At 41.9% G+C, this 20,454-nt stretch overlaps 1 protein-coding gene across 1 annotated transcript; it reads right to left on the bottom strand.

The window, feature by feature from the left end:
• Nucleotides 1-755: 755 nt before the first annotated feature.
• Nucleotides 756-20,213, bottom strand: LOC131214150 (integrin beta-PS). Its single transcript, XM_058208525.1, has 5 exons — nucleotides 20,164-20,213; nucleotides 7,412-7,496; nucleotides 4,861-5,295; nucleotides 2,711-3,943; nucleotides 756-2,634 (listed from the first exon to the last, which is right to left on the bottom strand). Exons 1-5 carry the CDS (start codon nucleotides 20,211-20,213, stop codon nucleotides 2,569-2,571), a joined length of 1,869 nt encoding a protein of 622 aa, XP_058064508.1. The 3' UTR covers nucleotides 756-2,568.
• Between the last annotated feature and the right edge of the window lie 241 nt (nucleotides 20,214-20,454).

Below are 20,454 nucleotides of genomic sequence, written 5' to 3'. Positions count from 1 at the left end.
AATCCACTGCTCGCTCCATGGACCTTTCGGCTGCTCGGAGCGATTCTCCCATATAACGCTATATGGGGGAAATTATTTGAAGTAGCGGTTCAGAAGCGTATGGGCTGTGGTTCAGCAGTCGATTTTAAAGTGAGAAGGGCGAAATTGTTCACTGGGTAGTGTCTTGGCCTGCCATACAGTTTTTCCAAGTTTCTCATACTGTGGACCCCGGGTTATGGGCAGTTTACATTGGTCCTTCGTTCGTCCTTCGATGAGTCTTCGTTTGTCCTTCGAGTAGAATCGACTCGAGCAATGTTTAATAACACGAGGTAGTTTACCATCCCACAGCAAGAGCGAGCTGTCGGAGAGTCAGAGAAGGCTTTGTCGAATCGGCTGAGTTTGTGTGTGCAGTGTACGCGCAGAGCTTGCGAGCGAGAGCTCAAAGCGAGCTTTCGGGAAAGAAAATAGAAGTAAAAGAGAATTTTGATATAAGCTTTCTGTCATCTGTGAAAAACACTTTCCTATAGGTCGAGCTACTCCGCCATGCAAAACGACAACCGAACCGAAGCTGCCATACAAAATTCCCAAACGGCTACCTTCGCCAATTTTACCGTTTGTCCTATTGCGATAAAAGATGCTGGAGTGAACTTAACATAAAGAAATAAACAATAGACAAGTGTTAAACAGCACTTGCACGTTTTGTGCCATCTATCGAACTTAGTTTGCTAGTGTGTTGCTTTTGCGTTTCATCAATAATATTTACAAATCACTTAAGTAATTATTGAATATTTTTATTCAGATTAGTTAAAATAACACAAAAAAGTTCTGAAGATAATAAATTACAAGCTAGAAATTTTATGAGAATCATTCATTGCTAATCTTAGACTTAATGAAGTTAGTTTCCGTCGCATCAGATGTCTTCGTAGTTAAAATAAGCAAAAAGATAGACTTGTTTTAATTCTCATGATACATGTGCTTTTGCCATTAATACCTTATTCTCTTCTTTCTTTTTTATGCATATTTCACTTCTAAGTGATCGACGAACAAATCAGGCCTTAACGTAGCCATTTAAAGCTAGTACGTTCAAGGAAGAATTGGCAAGACAAATTGCGTTCATAATTTTAGGTGCCTATTATTTTTTGACTTTTAAAAAACAAATTGACACCTGCATGCAGCCTACAAAATATACGCAAAAAATTTACCACGCTACCATGATATGTTAAACGACTAAGCATACTAACAGGAGCACAGCTAGCAAACGCTGCAAAAGAATTAAGTCAATATTTTTGCAATTAGATTTGTTGCCTTCGTTACCACCACACAATCAATTCCAAACATAGATGAATCCACAACGAGCACATCTACGCGTCATACAAGGTGCGTTTCACGGAAAACAGGACTTTTTCAATCGGGACATTTCGGGCAGCGCTATCTCTTGGTGAGAATGTGTGTTGGTAAGCACATCCTTTCCCAACTTCCAGTAAAAATTTGATGACATTTCATCCATTGGAAGTCGAGTTATTGCGTTTTAAGTGACAGTATGTTTGTGTCATCGGTACAAAAATGAGCATCGAACAAAGAGCCAATATTAAGTGTTGCTTTAAATTTGGTAAAACTTTTACCGAAACGTTTCAATTGATGAACCAAGTGTATGGTGCTGATTGTTTATCCCGTAGCAGAGTGCATGCCTGGTTTAACCGATTCAAAAACGGTCGGGAGGACCTAAATGACGACGATCATCCAGGCCCGGAATTTACCGTGATCACGCCAGAATCCATCGAAATTGTGCGTGACTTTGTCAAATATCAGCCAAAATCTTCACTTTCACTTACTCTCATTTATGGAAATGGAATTGGGCATCTCCAAACCATCAATTTATCGCATTTTGACGGAAAAACTGGGCTTCCGGAAGGTGTGTGCAAGGTTTGTTCCGCACAAGTTGACTGACGACCAAAAATTGCTCCGAATTCTTTTGACTCTTTTTGACGAATTTTTGACTAAAAATCACATTTTAAATATCAATCACTCCCCGTATTCGCCGGATTTGGCACCTTGTGACTTCTACCTCTTCGGAAAAATGCATTTGCCCATGAAAGGCCAGCGATATACGGACGTAAATGCCATCCAAAAGGCGTGTACCGACATCCTCAAAGCGATCCATCTGAAGGACATAAAACACTCATTTGAAATGCTTTTAGACCGCGCAAAAAAGTGTATTGCATCCGAGGGAGATTATTTTGAATAAATAAAAAAGAATTAGCCCAAAAACATTTGTTTTTAACTTCATTTTTAAAAAGTCCTGTTTTCCGTGAAACGCACCTTGTATGTACTTTCCTGACATCTATAAGACGTTTTAAAAAAAGTTTACTTCCTTTGTTCATTAATTAATTAAAATACTTCGTATTTGCTCTAAATCTAGCTTTCCATCGCAAACAATAATGTCAAAATAAAACAGTGTTTTTTCATGCTTGAAAAAACGAAAGGCACTCGGGGAGATGGCACTGTTGGTTATTGTTTATTAGTTGTCGATTGATTGTATAATCTACTCCGTTGATGCGTTTTATAGTAGCTCTTACGTTTGTCATATCCTCACTTGCCAGCATAAGTTGGGTTTTTGAATGTTGTTGTTGCTTGTTTGTAAATAGGATTCTCTCCCTACAAAATATGAAAAATTGTTCGTTAAGTTTGTTACGTATGGTCTATAGAATTTTTAGTCTACTGCTCTACATACCGTGTCCCATTTAGCCATCATGCGTTCCTTTTCGAACCGGGCAAATTCGCGACGATCGTGAATGGAAGTGAGCACTTTCCAAAGTAATAGCACAGCCATACCAATGAGCACAACTGCCGCAATAACCGCCAACGCGATGCCAAGCATGAATACTTTGGGCGGGCACTCACGATTTTCTTGTGCCATGACCGTCACCTTATCCTGGTCACTGTCGTTGTATGTGAACTCGAACCGACAGTCGTCCTCGTCGTAGAACGTACATTTGTTGTCATTACGTTTCTCGTCTATCATAACCTTCTCGACCGGGATAGGCACAAACAGCGTGCAGTTAGTGGCACAGTCCTCTGGTTCAGCGAGTGGCCCCGTCTTATACTGCTGGCACTGAACACAGTGCTTAAACTCGTTGCAGCGCCCAGAGCACGTTGGACATTTTTCACAGTAGCGGCCAGTGTAACGACCCTCGTCTGTTACCATGCACCGGCAAATACCACATTCGCAAGTTCCGTGCCCCGAGCAAAGCTCACTACCATCGGGAGGCATACAAGTGTCATTGCTTGCCCGACAGTCACAGGCTGGCCCGGTCCATCCGTCTCGGCATTCACACTGTCCGCACACGCAACGTCCATGGTCTGGTCCCGAGCACAACAGCCCTCCTGGACGATCACAGGAGAAATTGTCGCATTCACAATAACGGCCTTCGATCACTTCGTCCGGGTTCGGGCGTCTTTCACAAACACATACACCGCACACGCATTGTCCCCGATTGCTGCATTCGTCAGACGAGTTCGACATGCGGCACGCATCTACCATACCCGGCTCTAGAGCACTATCGAGTGCTGAACACTCGCACCGTTGCCCGTGGTTCTGGCCATCGCACTCACAGATACCACACTTGTACGTACCGGCGTTACTACACTCGTCTGCTTGCGTTCGGTACTCCGAATCGGAAGGATGTTCACACGAGCAGCTGCACAGCATCTCTATATCGATCGTTAGGCTTTCGTTGATACCAACAGGGTAGATCTGCAACACTTGGTGCCAATCACGAGGATCGTTTGGACACTGCATCAGTGTAATCTGCGCCTCGAACGTCACCATGTCTCCCACCTTAAGACCTTCGCAGCGATTGGTTGCCACTAGTTGTCCACCAGCGTTACGACAGCGAGAATAATACTTCACGTCAATCACGTTATCTGTGCGATTGTCTTTCATCTCGACGGAGGAAGAAATTTTCTGAAGTGATGGAAGAAAAGAAAATGATATTCTATATCTAGTCATAATCTATTGCCATATTTGTCACAATCTGATCCGCTGTTGAAAAACTAGAAATATTTTTGGATAGCAAAAAAACTTGTCAAATTGATCAAATTGTCATTTTGGCATAAACTGTCAAATTGAAAAAAATATTCCGAATCGGGAAAATAACCGATAAACATAAGGAACTCAAAAGCAACTCAAAGTAACTCACTCTAGCAAAAAACTTCGCTCTAACCTTGCTGGGATACGATGGTATGGCAGCTATCACGGCTGTATAGAACCTGAATAGTTCAGCCTAGGCAGATGTTTTTGGTCTTCCAAGGATCCAAGGATGTAAATCAAAGGTTTACTTTCAAATTGCTGGTAACTTTGCGGTAAATTGTGAATTGAAAGTAAACCTTTGATTCAACTCCGGTCTGATTGACTCCGGTCTCAATCATCAGTGCCAAGAGCCATCAGATAAGAGGATCAGCGGATAGAATGTCTAAACCGAAGTTACGTTCGTTAAAAAGCAGTAAAGAAAACTACTGCACAACGGCAATCTCACTTTGGGTGGGATACATGCGCTATCGTTTAGCGGAACGTCATATTGCATGCCAGCCATCGTCAAACAATTTTGTTCAAGATAACGAAGCCTTTTGTTGTTGTTTTTCATTGATTTATAAATAGATAAATAATATAAAAAAATGGCTAATAGATAGATATAAATAGATTATGTGTGGAATGTTGAACCACTGGACCTCTTAAAGCCCTGGTTTTGCGTTTTGCTGCCACCGTTGTGAGGCATAAGTACAGTTTGAACGATATCGAACGAATGCCACCAAGTTAGATGCTTAGGTTTAAGAACAGAAAAAAGCCATACGAGATGATACCCTTGGGTAACTTATACGTACATTATACTGCTCGCGTACCAGCGATACGATGTTGGACGAGTCATTGGACAGCTTGGCAGCCGAAGAACCCTCCACCAGACGGGACAATTTCTCATATACCGACAGCTCTTCTGCCGTTACCGCGAAAATGACGTTGATGGCATTCTGCTTCACTTTCACGTTTATCTGCGAGATGCTCGGGTAATCTTGCACAGTCGAATGCGTGTAGCGGCCGTCCTTGTCCAAGTGGCACTCGCCGTCGTTCGGGGTAATAACACCTCCCAGCTTGCCATCGCCCGCATAGTGAAAACCGGCGTCAGTTGAAAAAAGCAGTAGTCGACGGGCTTTCTCGCGCCAACCAATCTGCTCCCGGCACACTATAGCCTGCATGATTGCGTCAAACCCGCCTTCAGGTGCGTCTAGATTACCTGAAACATGTGCCCCACGTACCTCTTGCTGTAAGCCATGCCAAAAACGAGAAAAGATAATGGTAAAAATGTTTATACTTTCCTAACACAATTTCGATATTATTAGGATTTTTGAAAACAAAAAAGTGCGGTTGGGAGTAATTGGAGTGTTGCAGATGTACTAAATGCGGAGTGTTTCCTGGCAACGAGAGTGATAGCGAATTGTTCCGTGTTATATTACTGTTCCATGGATGTTAATTCTATTACTTTTAATTTATAATAATGCATAGTACTTCTTCTTCCGATCTGGCTACGACCGACTAGCGGTATTGGTCTGCACCAGAGACGATGTTAATCTCTGATGATTTCTGTAACGTATTTTGTTTTGTTTTTACGGGCGGAGTTGTTGGGCCCGCGCCAACCCCCATATCGGGAATTAACTCATGGCCTGTGTGACGGATAACTAAGCTGTGTGACGACCGACGACCGTGACGACACTTCACCGAAGGTCTCCACTCCACTCCACTACATCACCACCAAATCCACATCCACAATAGAAAACGGATCATGCAATAGATAAAATTGACCAACAATAGAACACACCGGAACACCACACTGAAACAAACACCAGAACACACCAAAACAAATCATGAAGCAACCAACATCCGACAACCGAGCAAACCCGGGATAAGGCGTTTGGACGTTGGAGGAAAAACCACGTCGTTCTACTAAGTCTAAGTATGATGCTTCCATGATGCTTATACTTAAGAATATGTTATGTATGTGAGTGTGTGGGTGCGGGCACGAGAGCCGCAGAGACAATAAAGAGAGACTGGGAGAGTGAGCAACAGCGCCACTCTACGGTCGGATGCCAGTGGGAACAGAAGTGTTTCCTTGAATTTCGTTGCCTCACATGTATATATGTCGTATGAGAACATATATGTCGTATGTTGTTAGAAAATGTTAAGCATAGAGTTAATAAACACGGCCCAGTCTGTTCCTAAAAATAAATAAAATCAGTTGAAACGTCAAAATTTTCAATCGACGATTACTCTGTTTCCACCTTGCCCCCATACGACACTCGCTGTCGCATGTTGAGGCTTCCTTCAATAGCGTCCCGCCACTCCTTTGCCCAATCCCTCTTCATCGCCAACCTCCTGCTCCATAATACGGATGGTCCCTCCCTACTTTCGTCACTCCAATTCTATGCCCCATCCCGCCGCCTCCGCGACAGACCCCCGTTCCTCATTCCTCCCCGCCGATCACGCTTCGGATCGGTTGACCCATTCCTGCGTGCGATCGGGTCCTTCAATGCCGCAAGCCCCATGTTCGACTTCCACCTCCCCATCTCTATAATCTAATCATAATCTAAGCGTGGTGAAGCAGCTCAACCCCGAACAATGGTGGCCAAACAATGACTAACGGTTAGGAAGGTTGTGCTGTATATTAGGTGGACTTGAAAGGAAAAGTTCATTATGAGTTACTTCCGTGTAGCCAAACACTAAATTCAGATCTCTACCGTCAACAATTGCACCGTTCGAAGCTAGCGATTGACCAGAAATGACCAGAATCGGCCAACAGAACAATTTTTGTGTTACATCAGGACAACGAAATGTTACGCACGTATTTAGTGACTCCGGGTCCGTGTCCGGGTCCACAAAGTCCGGGAGCTTGGTTAAGAAGCGACCTAGAATGTTCGCCTTTAGCGGACAAAAAATGTAAAATGAACGAATGTCTTGGTTGACCTCCAATGTTAACACCCTGTAACTTACAAACGGATGGAACAAATAAAAAACAATTAAAGCATCTTTTTAAGTGTAAAGTATCAGCTTTAAAACGAGGCTAAATTTGAAACTGTACGATCGATACTTCACAAGATATCGATTATATAGGCATCTATCATTAAAAACGTCGATTAAGCTTTCCCCAGTCTTGTATACGTCTTTGTATGTAGGTAATTTATGTTTAACAAGTTGTGTAAGAGACGAGAGAAGCTCAAAGTCTCTATAAGGATAAGAACAACAACAATTTAACAAGTTGAGCAGGATTTTTTCTTTAAATCGTGTGCGTTTTATATTTCTTGTTTATTACTCTACCAATCTCCTTGTTTTTCCTGTATTATTGGACTATTGTTCTAATAAGAATTATATGGCTTAGAAACTTACAGTGAAACGGTTGGCATCAGTGCTCAGTTGCATTAGATTATGATAGCCATAGGGAGCAACACAACCCGAGCATGGTTCAAGCAAGCTAAAAAGAAAAATAAATGAAATTTTAGTTTAGACAACGAACTTTTATAATGAATCCCACATTTCCAGCATGCGATAAGAATAAATATTTTACTATGAACATTTGAAACATTCATAACGGCTGCTATATTACAGAGCCACTGCGCTACATACTCTCTATTTTAAGTAGTGTGACAGATGTCTAACAAATGTGATGTTTTGTTTAAGGTGGCTTCTCAAACCATGTTCTAATCATGTGTGACTTACAACCCCAATCTTCTTCTTCGTCTTTGGCAGTTCGGCCGCGATAAATAATTCTGCTTCTTATCCGGCAATTGCATCCGCTGAGCGGTCTTGAGCTGCTCGACAATATCACTCTGTTGGTTATTGTAACGTTGTACAGGGTGCGCCATATAAAGTGCCGTTTATCATCTGTATATGTAAGAGTGGTGGTGTGATCACCGCAAACAAGAGTATTGGTGCGATCACCACGAACGAAGGAGCGGTGAATCGCACGAGAAAGAGCAACTGGAGTTGCAAGCGAACGCTCAAGACAGCAGGACACGAGACGGCGTACCGCGAACGTTTTGCTTAAATAGCTCTATAAACTTTACATATATTGGATGAAATCGGTGTGGAGTTTTCTGGTCTCCCATCGGACGCCTCCCCGGGTGGCGGATAGGAAAAAGCCTCCCAAACTGGGTGGTACTGATGAAATGAAATAGTCAGGGCGGACTAAAACTAGATTGGGCGGCAGGCTAACTACCTTCCCCCGTAAAACAACCACAGTTCAGGAACTTGTTACAAAACCTTGAATAGAACGGACTCAACGATCACGACCATGGAAACGCCTACCCGACTTCTCTTTAGGTACTTGGAACACAAAATCGCTGAATAAAGCAGGAGCAGTGAAAGAGCTGCTACACCACCTGGCTAAGTATAGAATTGATATACCGTATTTTTCCGTGTATAACGCGCACCCGTGTATAACGCGCACCCATATTTTAAGAGAAAAAAATTGGAAAAAAAGTTTTTTATTATACATTTTTCAGATATGTAATATCAAAAAAATACCAAATGATAATAATGTGTAATGTAATAATGAAGTATCCGGAAATATGTGATTTAAAATAAATGCTTTATTCGATTTTCGATTATTTTGTGGCGTTAGATTACTACACACGTCAGTGACTTATGGTAAAAAGTTCGGCCATTTTAAATTATCACTTAATCTTTGACAGCTGTTTTACTGTGCTCGTGTTTTGGCCCATCGGCGATTTTTTTCTCTTCCAAAAAATGGATGGCAAGGAATCTATATCAAACTATATAACTTGTGTAGAAAACGAAATTAAGAGCACGGACGCATTCAAAATGTTGACTGTGGCTAATGGTGAAGCTTTTAAGACCAAAAACAGCACTTATCGGTAGCTCAAAAATTTCTCAGAGGGCCGAGAAGATGTAAACTTCGAAAAGCAAAGTTTGGTCGAATGTGAACGGCCACGTGTGGCCACAAACGCGAAATACAAAAATGAAACCCAAATGTCGTGAAATTTTTTGAACAGACCACGTGCATACGAAATTTAAGATCGTTGCTTGTGTGCGAATTTTTGGCTAAAAACTACAAACTAATAATGCCAAAGCCACCGTATTGACCAAATCTGGCCCCCTATGGCTTTTTCTAGTTTCCAAATCTCAAATTACCGCTATGTGGTCAATTAATTTAGGAGAAGACAGAAATCGCCGATAAGACAAAACACGTTCCAGCAAAACAGCTGTAAAACATTAACTGAGCTTTAAAAATAGCCGAAATTTTCAACATAAGTCAATGACATATGTAGCAACATTACGCAACAAAGAAATCGAAAATCAAATAAAGCATTTATTTTAAATCACAAATTCCCGGTACTTATTTGACAGAATGTATATACGATAAAAGACCCCCAAATTTAGCTACATATTATATGTAACAATATTGTATAGATAATTATATTCCTAACAAATGTTTCATTTCATAATTTATTCAATAATACCATAAAATATGTACCTAAACGGGCTCATTTGTATGTTTAGAGGAGACAAAATTTTTACTACCCTTGTATAACGCGCACCAAGATTTTAGAGCTAAAAAAAATGGAAAAAGGTGCGCGTTATACACGGAAAAATACGGTACTAGCCATCCAGGAGACATTTTGGATTGGACAAGGAGTGGAAGATAGATCTGATTATACGTTCTTCAAAAGCGGGAAACCGGCTGGGGTTAAAGAATTTGGAGTCGCATTTGCTATAAAGAAGTGCCTAAAAACATCGGTTACATCATTCCGACCAGTAAACGAACGGATCTGCATGATCCGCTTAAAAAGTAAGCACTACAATCTGTGGTTTATTAACGCACATGCCCCCACAGAGGAAAAAGATGATAACACTAAAGAGGAATTCTACTCCTTGTTAACCAAAGCATACGACTCACTACTCATCGGGGATGTCGAGATCATGCTGGGACATTTTAATGCAGAGGCGGGCAGGTGGGCAGAGAACTATTACATAGAGAAATAACAGGGGGACACAGTCTGCACGAAAACTCAAATGACAATGGGCTACGTTTAATAGACTTAGCAGCCAGTAGAAACATGATCATCAAATCTACTCAATTCCCAAGGAAAGATATACACATACAAACATGAGCGTCACCAGACGGAAGAACATTTAACCAGATCGATCATATAATAGTAGACAAGAGAATATCCAACAACATACTGAACGTGAAAAGCAGCAGAGGGGCCATTATCTCAGATCATTACTTGGTGAGATCACAATTTCGTTGCCAAATAGCACGAAACTATTATACTCCAAAAATAACCGGAGAGAAACCTAAGATGTATGACATCGAGAAACTAAAAATAAGAGAAATATAAGATAGATATAGAAATTGAGCACTAAGTAAAAACCACGACCATCTTTCAGTAGAAGAAATGTGCGCACACATCAAATCCTCTGTCGGTGAAGCGGCAAAGGGCTCTATTGGTTTTAAGCAAAAATAAAAAAAACAGAGATTGGTTCGATCGGGAGTGCAAAATAGCAGTTGACAAGAAAACAGCTGCATACACAAACTACCTACAGATACCAACTAGAGCCAAGAATGAAGCATATGATAATATGCGAAGAGCTGTCGACAGACTTTGTAGGAGAAAGAAAAGAATCCTGGCAGACCGACAATTAGAAACAATGAACGCTGACTTTCAAAACAACAACATAAGACGAGCCTATAAAACCGTAAACATGTATAAGAAGGGTTTCACACCTCGTACAATACTGTGTAAGGACGAAATATGATAAAATAAATAGGGACGAAAACTATGAAATGCCAACCGAAATAGAGGTAGGAACGGCCATAGCCCAACTCAAAAATAATAAAGCTGCTGGTATGGATGAGATATCCGGGGATTTACTCAAACACGGCGGTAACAATCAAGACATCACGATGCACAAACTAATACTGAAAATTTGGACCACGGAGTGCATACCCGAAGCATGGCGAAAGAGTATCATAATACCAGTATACAACAAAGGAGACCGCCTGGACTGCACTAACTACAGAGGGATAGCTCTATTATGTGCGGCATACAAGGTATGGGCCAAGGTGCTGGAGAACCGATTAAGACCAATAGCGGAGACCATTATAGGGGAATACCAAGGTGGTTTCAGACCGAGAAGATCAACAGCTGATCAAATATTTTGTGTCAAAAATATTCTCCAGAAATGTTGAGAATACAACGTCGACGTCCATCAAATTTTCGTTGACTTCAAACAAGCCTACGACAGTATAGATAGAAGCAGCCTATATACTACTCTAGTAGAATTTGGTATTCCTAGCAAACTGATCAGAATGATCCAGCTTTGTCTGCACGATACCTCGGCTTGCATCCGAATTAACGGAGAATTATCGACGAGCTTTCCGACAAATAGCGGGCTGAACTCTGCACCAAATTTACACAGATAGTTGCATATGCGGACGACTTTAATATCATGTCTCGATCACAACGGTTGGCCACAGAGACCTTTCTGCAACTGGACAGAGCTGCAGAACAGGTAGGGCTCAAAATAAACATGGATAAAACAAAGGTCATCGATCACAATCTTGAGAATGTCGGAAATTTCGTGTACCTTGGGACCAACTTGGCAGAGGATGGTAGTGAGGAGGGCGAGATAAGTCGGAGGATCCAAACAGCCAACCGGACATATTTCTCAGTGTTGCCCATAATAAAATCCAAGATAATACACAGGCAAGCCAAGCTGAGACTGTACAGGACAATAATCCGCCCTGTCCTGTGTTACGGATCAGAAAACTGGGTCCTAACTCAGGCCCAAGAAAACAGGATAAATGCATTCGAACGAAAGATCTTCAGAAGAATCCTAGGCCCAATAAAGGATGGAAAGTATTGGAGGACTAGATATAATAGTGAAATTTACGAAACATATGAGGATCCGGAAGTCGCGGCGATTATAAAAAAAGCAAAAACAGCAATGGGCGGGGCACATCGTGAGAATGAACGAGACAAGGATCCCAAAAAAGACGCTATTGGGAACGGTGCACGGCAGGAGGCCAGTCGGTAGGCCAAGAGCTCGATGGGAGGATAGCGTCCGTAAGGCCAGCGAGGACCTGCTCGGTGTAGGAGACAGGAGAGGCAGAGCAGCTTGCGGAGATAGCTGGAGAGACAGTATACAAGCGGCCATAGCCCTAATCGGGCGTTCGCGCCATCTATAGATAGATATTGGATGAAGTAAAAAGTGTCCACCGATTTTCCGCTAAATGGCGTTGGCGTATACTTAATTCGGTGACCACTCGTCGCATCAGGCAATACTTGTGTGCGCTTGACAGGTGACACTCATAACTACATTTTTGTCAAACTGAGTTTTGCTATTAGCAACGTAGTTTAAAAGTTACAGCGTCTACAAAATGAATGAAAATAACGAAAAAATTCGCTATATTCTCAAATATTATTTCAAAAAAGGGAAGAATGCGTCGCAAGCAGCTAAAAAAAATTATGCAATTCATGGTGAGGATGCCGTTTCAGAAAGATAATCTCGCGAATGGTTTGCTCGTTTCCGTAATGGAAATTTCGATGTCAAAGATTCATCTCGCTCCGGTCGACCGAATACCGAAAAAGTCTATGCATCAATGAAAAAGTATGTTAGCAGCAAAACCATTACTGACGAGTTAGACATCGCCTTAAAACAGTTTGGAACCATTTGAATAAAGCTGGATACAAAAAGAAGCTCGATGTTTGGGTGCCACATGAATTGACGGTGAAAAATTTAATAGACCGAATTTCCATCTGTGAGTCTCTGCTGAAACGTAATGAAATCGACCCATTACTGAAACGACTGATTACTGCTGATGAAAAAATGGATCACGTACGACCATAATGTGCGAGAATCATCGTGGTCGAAGAAGAGTGAACTCTCTCAATCTGTGGCAAAGTCTGGATTGACGCTAAGGAAGTGTTTGGTGGAATTATGAGGGCGTGGTCCATTTTGAGGTGCTGAAATATGGCCAGCCGATTGATTCGGCTCTCTACTGTCAACAATTAACGAGTTTGAGCCAATCAATTGCAAAAAAGTATCCAGTAGTATAATCAACACAAAAGGCGTTGTGTTCCAACTTTACAATGCCAGGCCACACATCTTTGATGACCAGGCAACAATTGAGATCGCTCGGCTGGGAAATTTTAATGTATCCACCATATAGCCCTGACCTTGCATCATCAGATGACCACCTGTTCAGATCTCTGCAAAATCATCTTAATAGCCGTACGTCAGGATCAAAAGAAGACTGTGAAAAAGAGGTGTCTCAATATTTTCTTTCTAAACCAGCGAAGCTCTACGCTGATGGAATTATGGTGCTGCCAGAAAAATGGCAAAAGATTATCGATCAAAATGGCTCATACTTGCTTTAATAAAGTTTCTTATAATTTAAAAAAATCTGGACTTTCTGGACTTTTTCTTTTTTCGGCCAATATATAAAAATGAAGTTCTGACCGTGTGCGGCTTATATACTGCAGCTTATGTACCAGACGAAGCGTAGCGTAACGATTTTGGAATTTCAGATTAATGTGACAAAATTTGGTCCTTGCAGGACGAGGGGAAGGGGAGGTCCCAATACAACCCCAATCCTTAAAATACGTTCCAGGGCAGTATGGGTATCGTTTCTTAGGTTTTGGTGGTCTCTAAATCGATTGGTTTTATAATTATTTTTATTTTTTTTTTACAAAAATGTTCGCCGTTCAGGCTTAACAAAGGAAAAAGAAAAAAACAAAAAAAGAGAAACCAATGCTTACAGACTAAACAGGATAGGGATGAGGAATGGGGAGAGGAAGAGGAAGAAGGGGATTAAAGCATGGCCCACTTAGAATCGGGAACAATTGCATGATTTCTAGCAACGCCTCTGGTGGTCGGATTTCAAATGTATTGATAGTCCTATCTTCAGTAAACATTCAACTTTCAACGCTGAAAGTTTCATCTTAGTACGTGGAGTTTATGGAAAGTTATGCTTAATTGAACTTAAAAGAGGAAAAATAATTCTGCACAATCACGTCGAAAACACCACGTGGTCTACTTTAAAAATCTCAAAAACACAAAAATTTGCAAAATCAACTATATATGCTGTGCTTTACCGTTTCTGGGATCCCAATATCGTAGATTGAAAGATTCAGAGTAGACGTCGTAGTGGAACATACAATCGGCAGCTGAACTGGAAGGTTTTAAGATCAATCGAGGCAATCCTGGACTTAAGGTTCGGGATATTGCAAAAAAATATGGTACCAGCAGAAGTACTGCCCGGAAGATCTGTCTACGAAAAGGCTACTGTTTTTTCCTTGCATGTAAGCATCCACAAAGGACACTTACACAAAATCTAGTCATTAAAACACACGCTTCTAGTTGTACTAGAAGGTTATGACGAGGTACAAAGGATGCTTGCGTATAGACGACGAAACATACGTGAAATTTGATTTTGTACGGCTTCCTGTACCAAAATTTTATCTCGCCACGGCACGGGGAGATGTCTCCTACAAGATCAAATTACTATTCGCCAATAAATTTGCACAAAAATTAATGATATGACAAGGAATTTGCACCTGTGGACAGAAATCAAGGTTTTCATCACAAACAAGACGATGAACTCAACCCTATACAAGGAAGAGTACCTCAAAAAGCGAGTTCTATCATTTATTAAGTCACGCAAAGGTCTGGTAAAGTTTTGGAAAGCTGTCACTATAGCAGGGATGTAGTTCTGTGATACTTTTACAATAAGGTGGATTTCACCACAAAGGATATCAACCCACCAAGTTGCCCTAGACTCCGCCCAACCGAAAATTATTGGGCAACAATCAATAGGAAGTTGAAGAAGACTGAAAAGGTGATGCGGAATGCGGCAGAGATGGCGAGAAATTGGATCAAATTAGCCGCTGAGGTGGACCAGAAGATTGTGCAGAAAATTATAGCGTGCATTCCAAAGAAAGTTCGTGATTTCATCCGATGACCGACATAATAAATTTCTGAAATTTGTCTCTTAAAGTACAATAAAATACCTTCAATTTGAAACCTTGATGTATTTCCTAAGTCAAACCAACCCAGAGATAGAGCTAATGCAATTGTTCCCGATTCTAACTGGGCCATGCTTTATAAAAAGGAATCCAGGAGACGAGAACGGAAGAGTGACAGCCAGGCATTGAAGTCGAACAGGCTGCTCGCTTCGTTGAAGATCGAAAGTGCACGTAGGAATGGATCGTTCTGACCGTGGCGAGATCAACAAGGGGGAAATAGAAAGAGCGGCGTATCCCGGGGCGATCCTCAACTCTGGGAAGGCGAAGCATACGGCAGCGAATGCGATAAGGGGGTCTAATAGGGAAGGCAGCACCAACAAAGCGACGGATGGCGCATCGCGTAAACCTCCTTTGAACCCCCTCAAGGCGGCTCATGGCAGTGCTGCCGGCGGGGGACCACGCCATACACGCATACTCCAGGATGGGTCAGACCCAGCTACAGAAAAGTGCCCTAAGGCACCAGGGATCGCGGGTCTCAGATGCCATGCGAGTCACAGAGCCGAGGGCTTTGTTTGCTTTTGCAATGACTGCATCCAGTTGTGAGGTAAAGGAGAGGGAGTCATCGAGTAGGACACTACACTGTATACTACTGTATACTACATCGACTTGTCCCCCAGCGGAGGTGATAGAGTAAAGGGCAACAGAAGGGACATACAGTTAGAGGTGATAAATCTTTGAGGCATAAAGCCATGTTGAAGAGGGGAAATGTAGGTGCTCACCTTAGACAGCACGTGGGAGTGAATGATGTATTCAAAAGCTTTGGATACAGCACAGAGGATCGAGATATCACGATAGTTAGAGGCGGTCTGACGGTCACCCTTCTTGTGGATCGGGATTAGGAAAGCAGACTTCCACTCCCTAGGGAAAGTTCCCATCCTCAACGATCTCAGAAATAGACGTGAGAGGATCGGAGCGAAAGAATGCACACAGCCCTTCAACATAGAGGAAGGAATGCCATCAGGACCGGGAGAGAAGGAGTGCTTCAGGTTTTTTAGGGCCGAGAGGACGATGTGCTCATCGATATGGACATCAGAACAGGACAGAACATCACAAGGGGTGATGGATAGTGCACGGGAAGACAGGCTGGCTGTGCGGGGCTGGGTCGACAAACACCGAGGAGAACTGCTTAGCAAATAGTTCGCTGTTCTCAGAAGGAGAGGAGGCCGTCTCGTCTTCGAGGGATAAGGAAAAGGGGATAGCGTAGTTTCACTAAAAGCCTTTTCCTTCCTTCTTCCACCTATCGCACCCCCTTATTTCATCCATCTTGAAGTAGTGTTGGAGAGAACTGCATAGTTTGCGTTTAACTTTTGAAGGTGAGAAAGAGAGAGAGAGAGACAGAGGGACAGAGAAAGAGATAGACAGAGAGAAAAAAGAGAGAGATAGCAATGGATTGCTACAGCCTTCTAGATTTCAATTAGGATCATATAATAGAAAAAGTACATTTGACACCTCCCGGGAGAGGGGGCTCCCATATAAACGTAACATAAAATTCAGCATAATTCGGGTTGTTTTCGAACAAATCGAACCAAATTCTGCAGGTGGGAGTTTTTGGGGAGGGGATATGTCCTGGTTAATGTTTGAAACCCCTCGTCACTTTACAAAGGGAGGTTCCCATACAAAATTTGGATAAATTTCAGCAAAATTCAAAAAGTGTTCAAGCAATTTGAGTCAAATTTAGCTGGTGCAAGTTTTGACATGTATGCAACGGGAAACAGGAAGGAAAGGCAATAGGATACATCACCGGGAAGCCCTATTATTTGAAACAGAGTAACGGGAGTCGGAAAGGGAAACTAAACAAAAACGTCATCGAGAAGCCCGATCGTCTGAAAAGTAGGAGTAACGGAAAATGAGAAGGGAAGCTGATCGAATACGTCATCGGGAGGTCCTTTGAAACGCCATAAAAAACGTCCTTTGTTTTTCATAGAAAAAATTAAAGAATCAACCTTTCAAATAAATGTCCACGCCGCCGTTCAAATCGACAAATTTTAAGTCGTTTTTGTTTTATAACTAAAAATGATAAATGGCACTTTATATGGCGCACCCTGTATTTATACGAACGGTGTTGTTGGTTCCACGCTTGTCTCCTGCCACGCCGCGTGTTGCCCCTGTCACGCCGGTTTCTAGAATCGAAGACAAGCCAGCTGCGTGACAAAAACGAGCGGTTCCGAATATTCTGTCACGGGGTACCATTTATTACTGTACGCTAAATAGAAGGCATACTACTGTAACCAACAAATATCGGGAATTTATATATAAATCAAAATACCTTTATTCCTCTTTAAAAATTTTTTAATCCTCCTCAAATGACTACCACCAGGATGCAATAAACTTGTGCCAACGTTTTTCCAGTTTTCAAAACATGCCGCAAAGTCTTCTTTCAGTATAATCTTCAATTCCTTCGTCGTGTTGGTTTCTATGCCTTATAAAGATTGAAAACAAGCAGGTTCTGCATCGTCTCCTACAGTGTGCCCCGCTACTGTTGGAGGACGAGCGCTGAAACGGCGTCTGCCAGAAGATTAACACATAACACCAGTGACAGCATGTTGGCGCGGGGCAAACAACCGTAGCCGTCAAAAACTCAACGTTACTGTAGCCGTACTATTACTGCTGATACTGTACTGTTACTGTAGTATTACCGCTGATAGAGCTATCGGTAACGCTCGCCACTGTCACCCAGCTGGGCTGGGTTCGAATCCCGGACCCGGTTGTGGTGCAGCCGGCCATGGTTTCGATTGCAGGTACTGGCGTGACACGCGACAGGGGGTTGGCCCCACCCATAAGAAAACGATCCGTTACAGAGAGAATGCGAACGTTCATTCGAATGCAAAAATTGACAACAGATATACACAGGGAAACAGTGTATCTATCATTTTGTAATCTCCTTAGAGTATACTGTTTGAAAAGTACTGAACACCAAACTAGACGTTTCATTTTTATTTTAATTACGTTACATGGAAGTCACTGCTGTACATATTAACGTTCAAGTTTGTTTTAATACGTAAAATCGTCAGCCGGTATGTACTGGGGTGTTCAATAAGTTCGTAGCCTCGATAACACAGGGCACTGCTAGGAGTCCAATTTTTTTTTGTTATGTTGATACACTCTTCATATGAACGTATTTAAAGTTTCATTTCAATCGGTCACTTAATTCTTTTTTTACAAGCCATTTAGTATCGACGACTCACGGTATTTTTTACAACGGAAAAAATCAAGTATCGTGCAGTGATTTTTTTTTGAAAGGTTGAAAGCAATGGAGATTCATAAACGAATGTTAAAAGTGTATAAGGAGTCTTCACCTTTAATTTAGTGATTAAAAGGAGGGTTTCTGAGATTAAACGTGGTCGTACTAGCCTTCAAGACGATCTTTGTCAAAAACGTCAAAAAACAGACAAAACACCTGCAATCGTAGAAAAAATACACAATATCGGATTGGAAAATAGTCGAATCACTGAAATAGATTTAGTATAAGGTCTAGCCATCTCATTGAGCAGTATAACACCTCGTCCACAGTATGAGTTTTCTCTACAGGTTTTTTCATATGCTAGCGTCCACACTAGTAGCTTTTGGACGAAAAATTCCGTGAGCTCCAGTGAGTGAAATGACAGTTCGTTTGTTTATGCTTTGATTTTTCAGTTTCCTTTCCTTCTCCTTCTAGTGCCATTTTTGTCAAAATTTGATCCGCTGTCGAAGAACTAGCCATATTTTTGGAAAGCAAAAAAAAATTGCCGAAATTTCCCGTAAACTGTCAAATTGAAAAATATACCCTCGAAACGGGAAAATATCCCGTAAACATAAGGCGCTCAAAAGCAACTCAAAGTAACTCACGGAACTCTAGCAAAAGATTAATAGTTTCTTGGCCTGCCATAAATTTTTTCCAAGTTTCTCATACTGTGGACCCCGGGTAACCAATATGTTGACTGATGTATTGGGTTTCAGAAAGCTGTTTGCAAAATGGGTACCATTATTATTATTTATCAATCGGGCTACAACCGCCGAGCGGTCTTTACCTGCTCCAAGGAACCTTTCTACCGCTGGCGGTCGAGCGCCTTCGTCCACCACATTTGAATACCGGCCACTGTTGCGTCCCGGTCGACACAATCCCTCCATCTCACACGGGGCCTATCACGCCCCCTCTGTCCCTCTGGACGACCTAAGAGGACTTTACGGGCTGGTTCGTCGTCCGCCATTCTCATGACATGACCAGCCCAGCGGAGCCTGGCGAGACTGCACGACAATGAGGTCGTCGTACACTGCGTACAGCTCGCTGTTGTAGCGGCTCCTCCATTGTCCCTCCTCACATACGGTGCCAAATATCAATCTGAGCATCTTCCTCTCGGACGCGGCTAAGAGGGTTTCGTCAGTGGGTACCACATGGGTACCGCATTCGCTAAAAACGCATTCGAATGCAAGTTTCTTGACAACATTTAAACCGTTTTCGATAGGATAAAGTGGATTTTGTGCATCGAATCACCACTATGGATGAGACTTGGGTCTATCACCGTGGTACTGAATCAAAACAAGAGGCCAAGGAGTGATGTTTATCTTTTTCTTCGGTTCAGAAACGAGTTCGTCCAGAAATTGCCTAAAAAGATGTTAGCATCAGTTTTGGGGGATGTGAATGAAATTTTGTTAGCAAATTACATGTCAACTGATAAAACAATAAATTTTAATATTGTTATAACATTCTAGACCTGCTGAAAATGACAATTTGTGAAAAAAAGACGCGGTTTTCAGAAGAAAACATCCTTTTCCATCAAAACAATGCACCTTGTCAAAAGAGCATTTCGAAGATGGCGAAAACCTATGAATTAAAGTTCGAATTGTTGCAGTATCCACCGTATTCACTAGATTTGGCCCCTAGCAACTTCCATCTGTTTTCAGACCCCAAAAATCATGCATGAAAACATTTTCCATCAAATGATGACGTCATTACAGCTGTAGAAGCGTATCGTTATATCAACGTTACGAATCACGTTATATCAACAACGTCTCTTACGTACTCCTAATATCTAAATTTATTACTCTTGATTTCTTTCAAATAATTGTTGACTGAATGCACAGCAAACGATTGAGAAAACAACCACTTACGGTGAAAAGGTTGGAGTCCAATCTAAGCGACATATAACGCAAATGGCCATAGGGTAAATTACATCCATCACAAGGATGCACCAATCTGCAATCGAATGACAGAAGCACGGGGCTCATTCCATCACTTTATCAACTTTGATTATTTCTGTGATTTTATCGACATTTTTGATGAGGAGTCTGCCTGGGTGAGGTGCATTTTAAACATAAAAAATAACTGAAATTGTTCTACGAATCCAAAAGTTATCGTAACAAGCTATTAGAGTATCGGCACCATAAAAAAAATGTGCAAAA

Source organism: Anopheles bellator (assembly GCF_943735745.2).
Source record: "Anopheles bellator chromosome X unlocalized genomic scaffold, idAnoBellAS_SP24_06.2 X_unloc_3, whole genome shotgun sequence".
In the NCBI taxonomy this organism is placed as follows: Eukaryota; Metazoa; Arthropoda; class Insecta; order Diptera; family Culicidae; genus Anopheles; species Anopheles bellator.
Note: the sequence above shows the minus strand (reverse complement) of the source record. Positions and strands in the feature narration are given on the sequence as shown.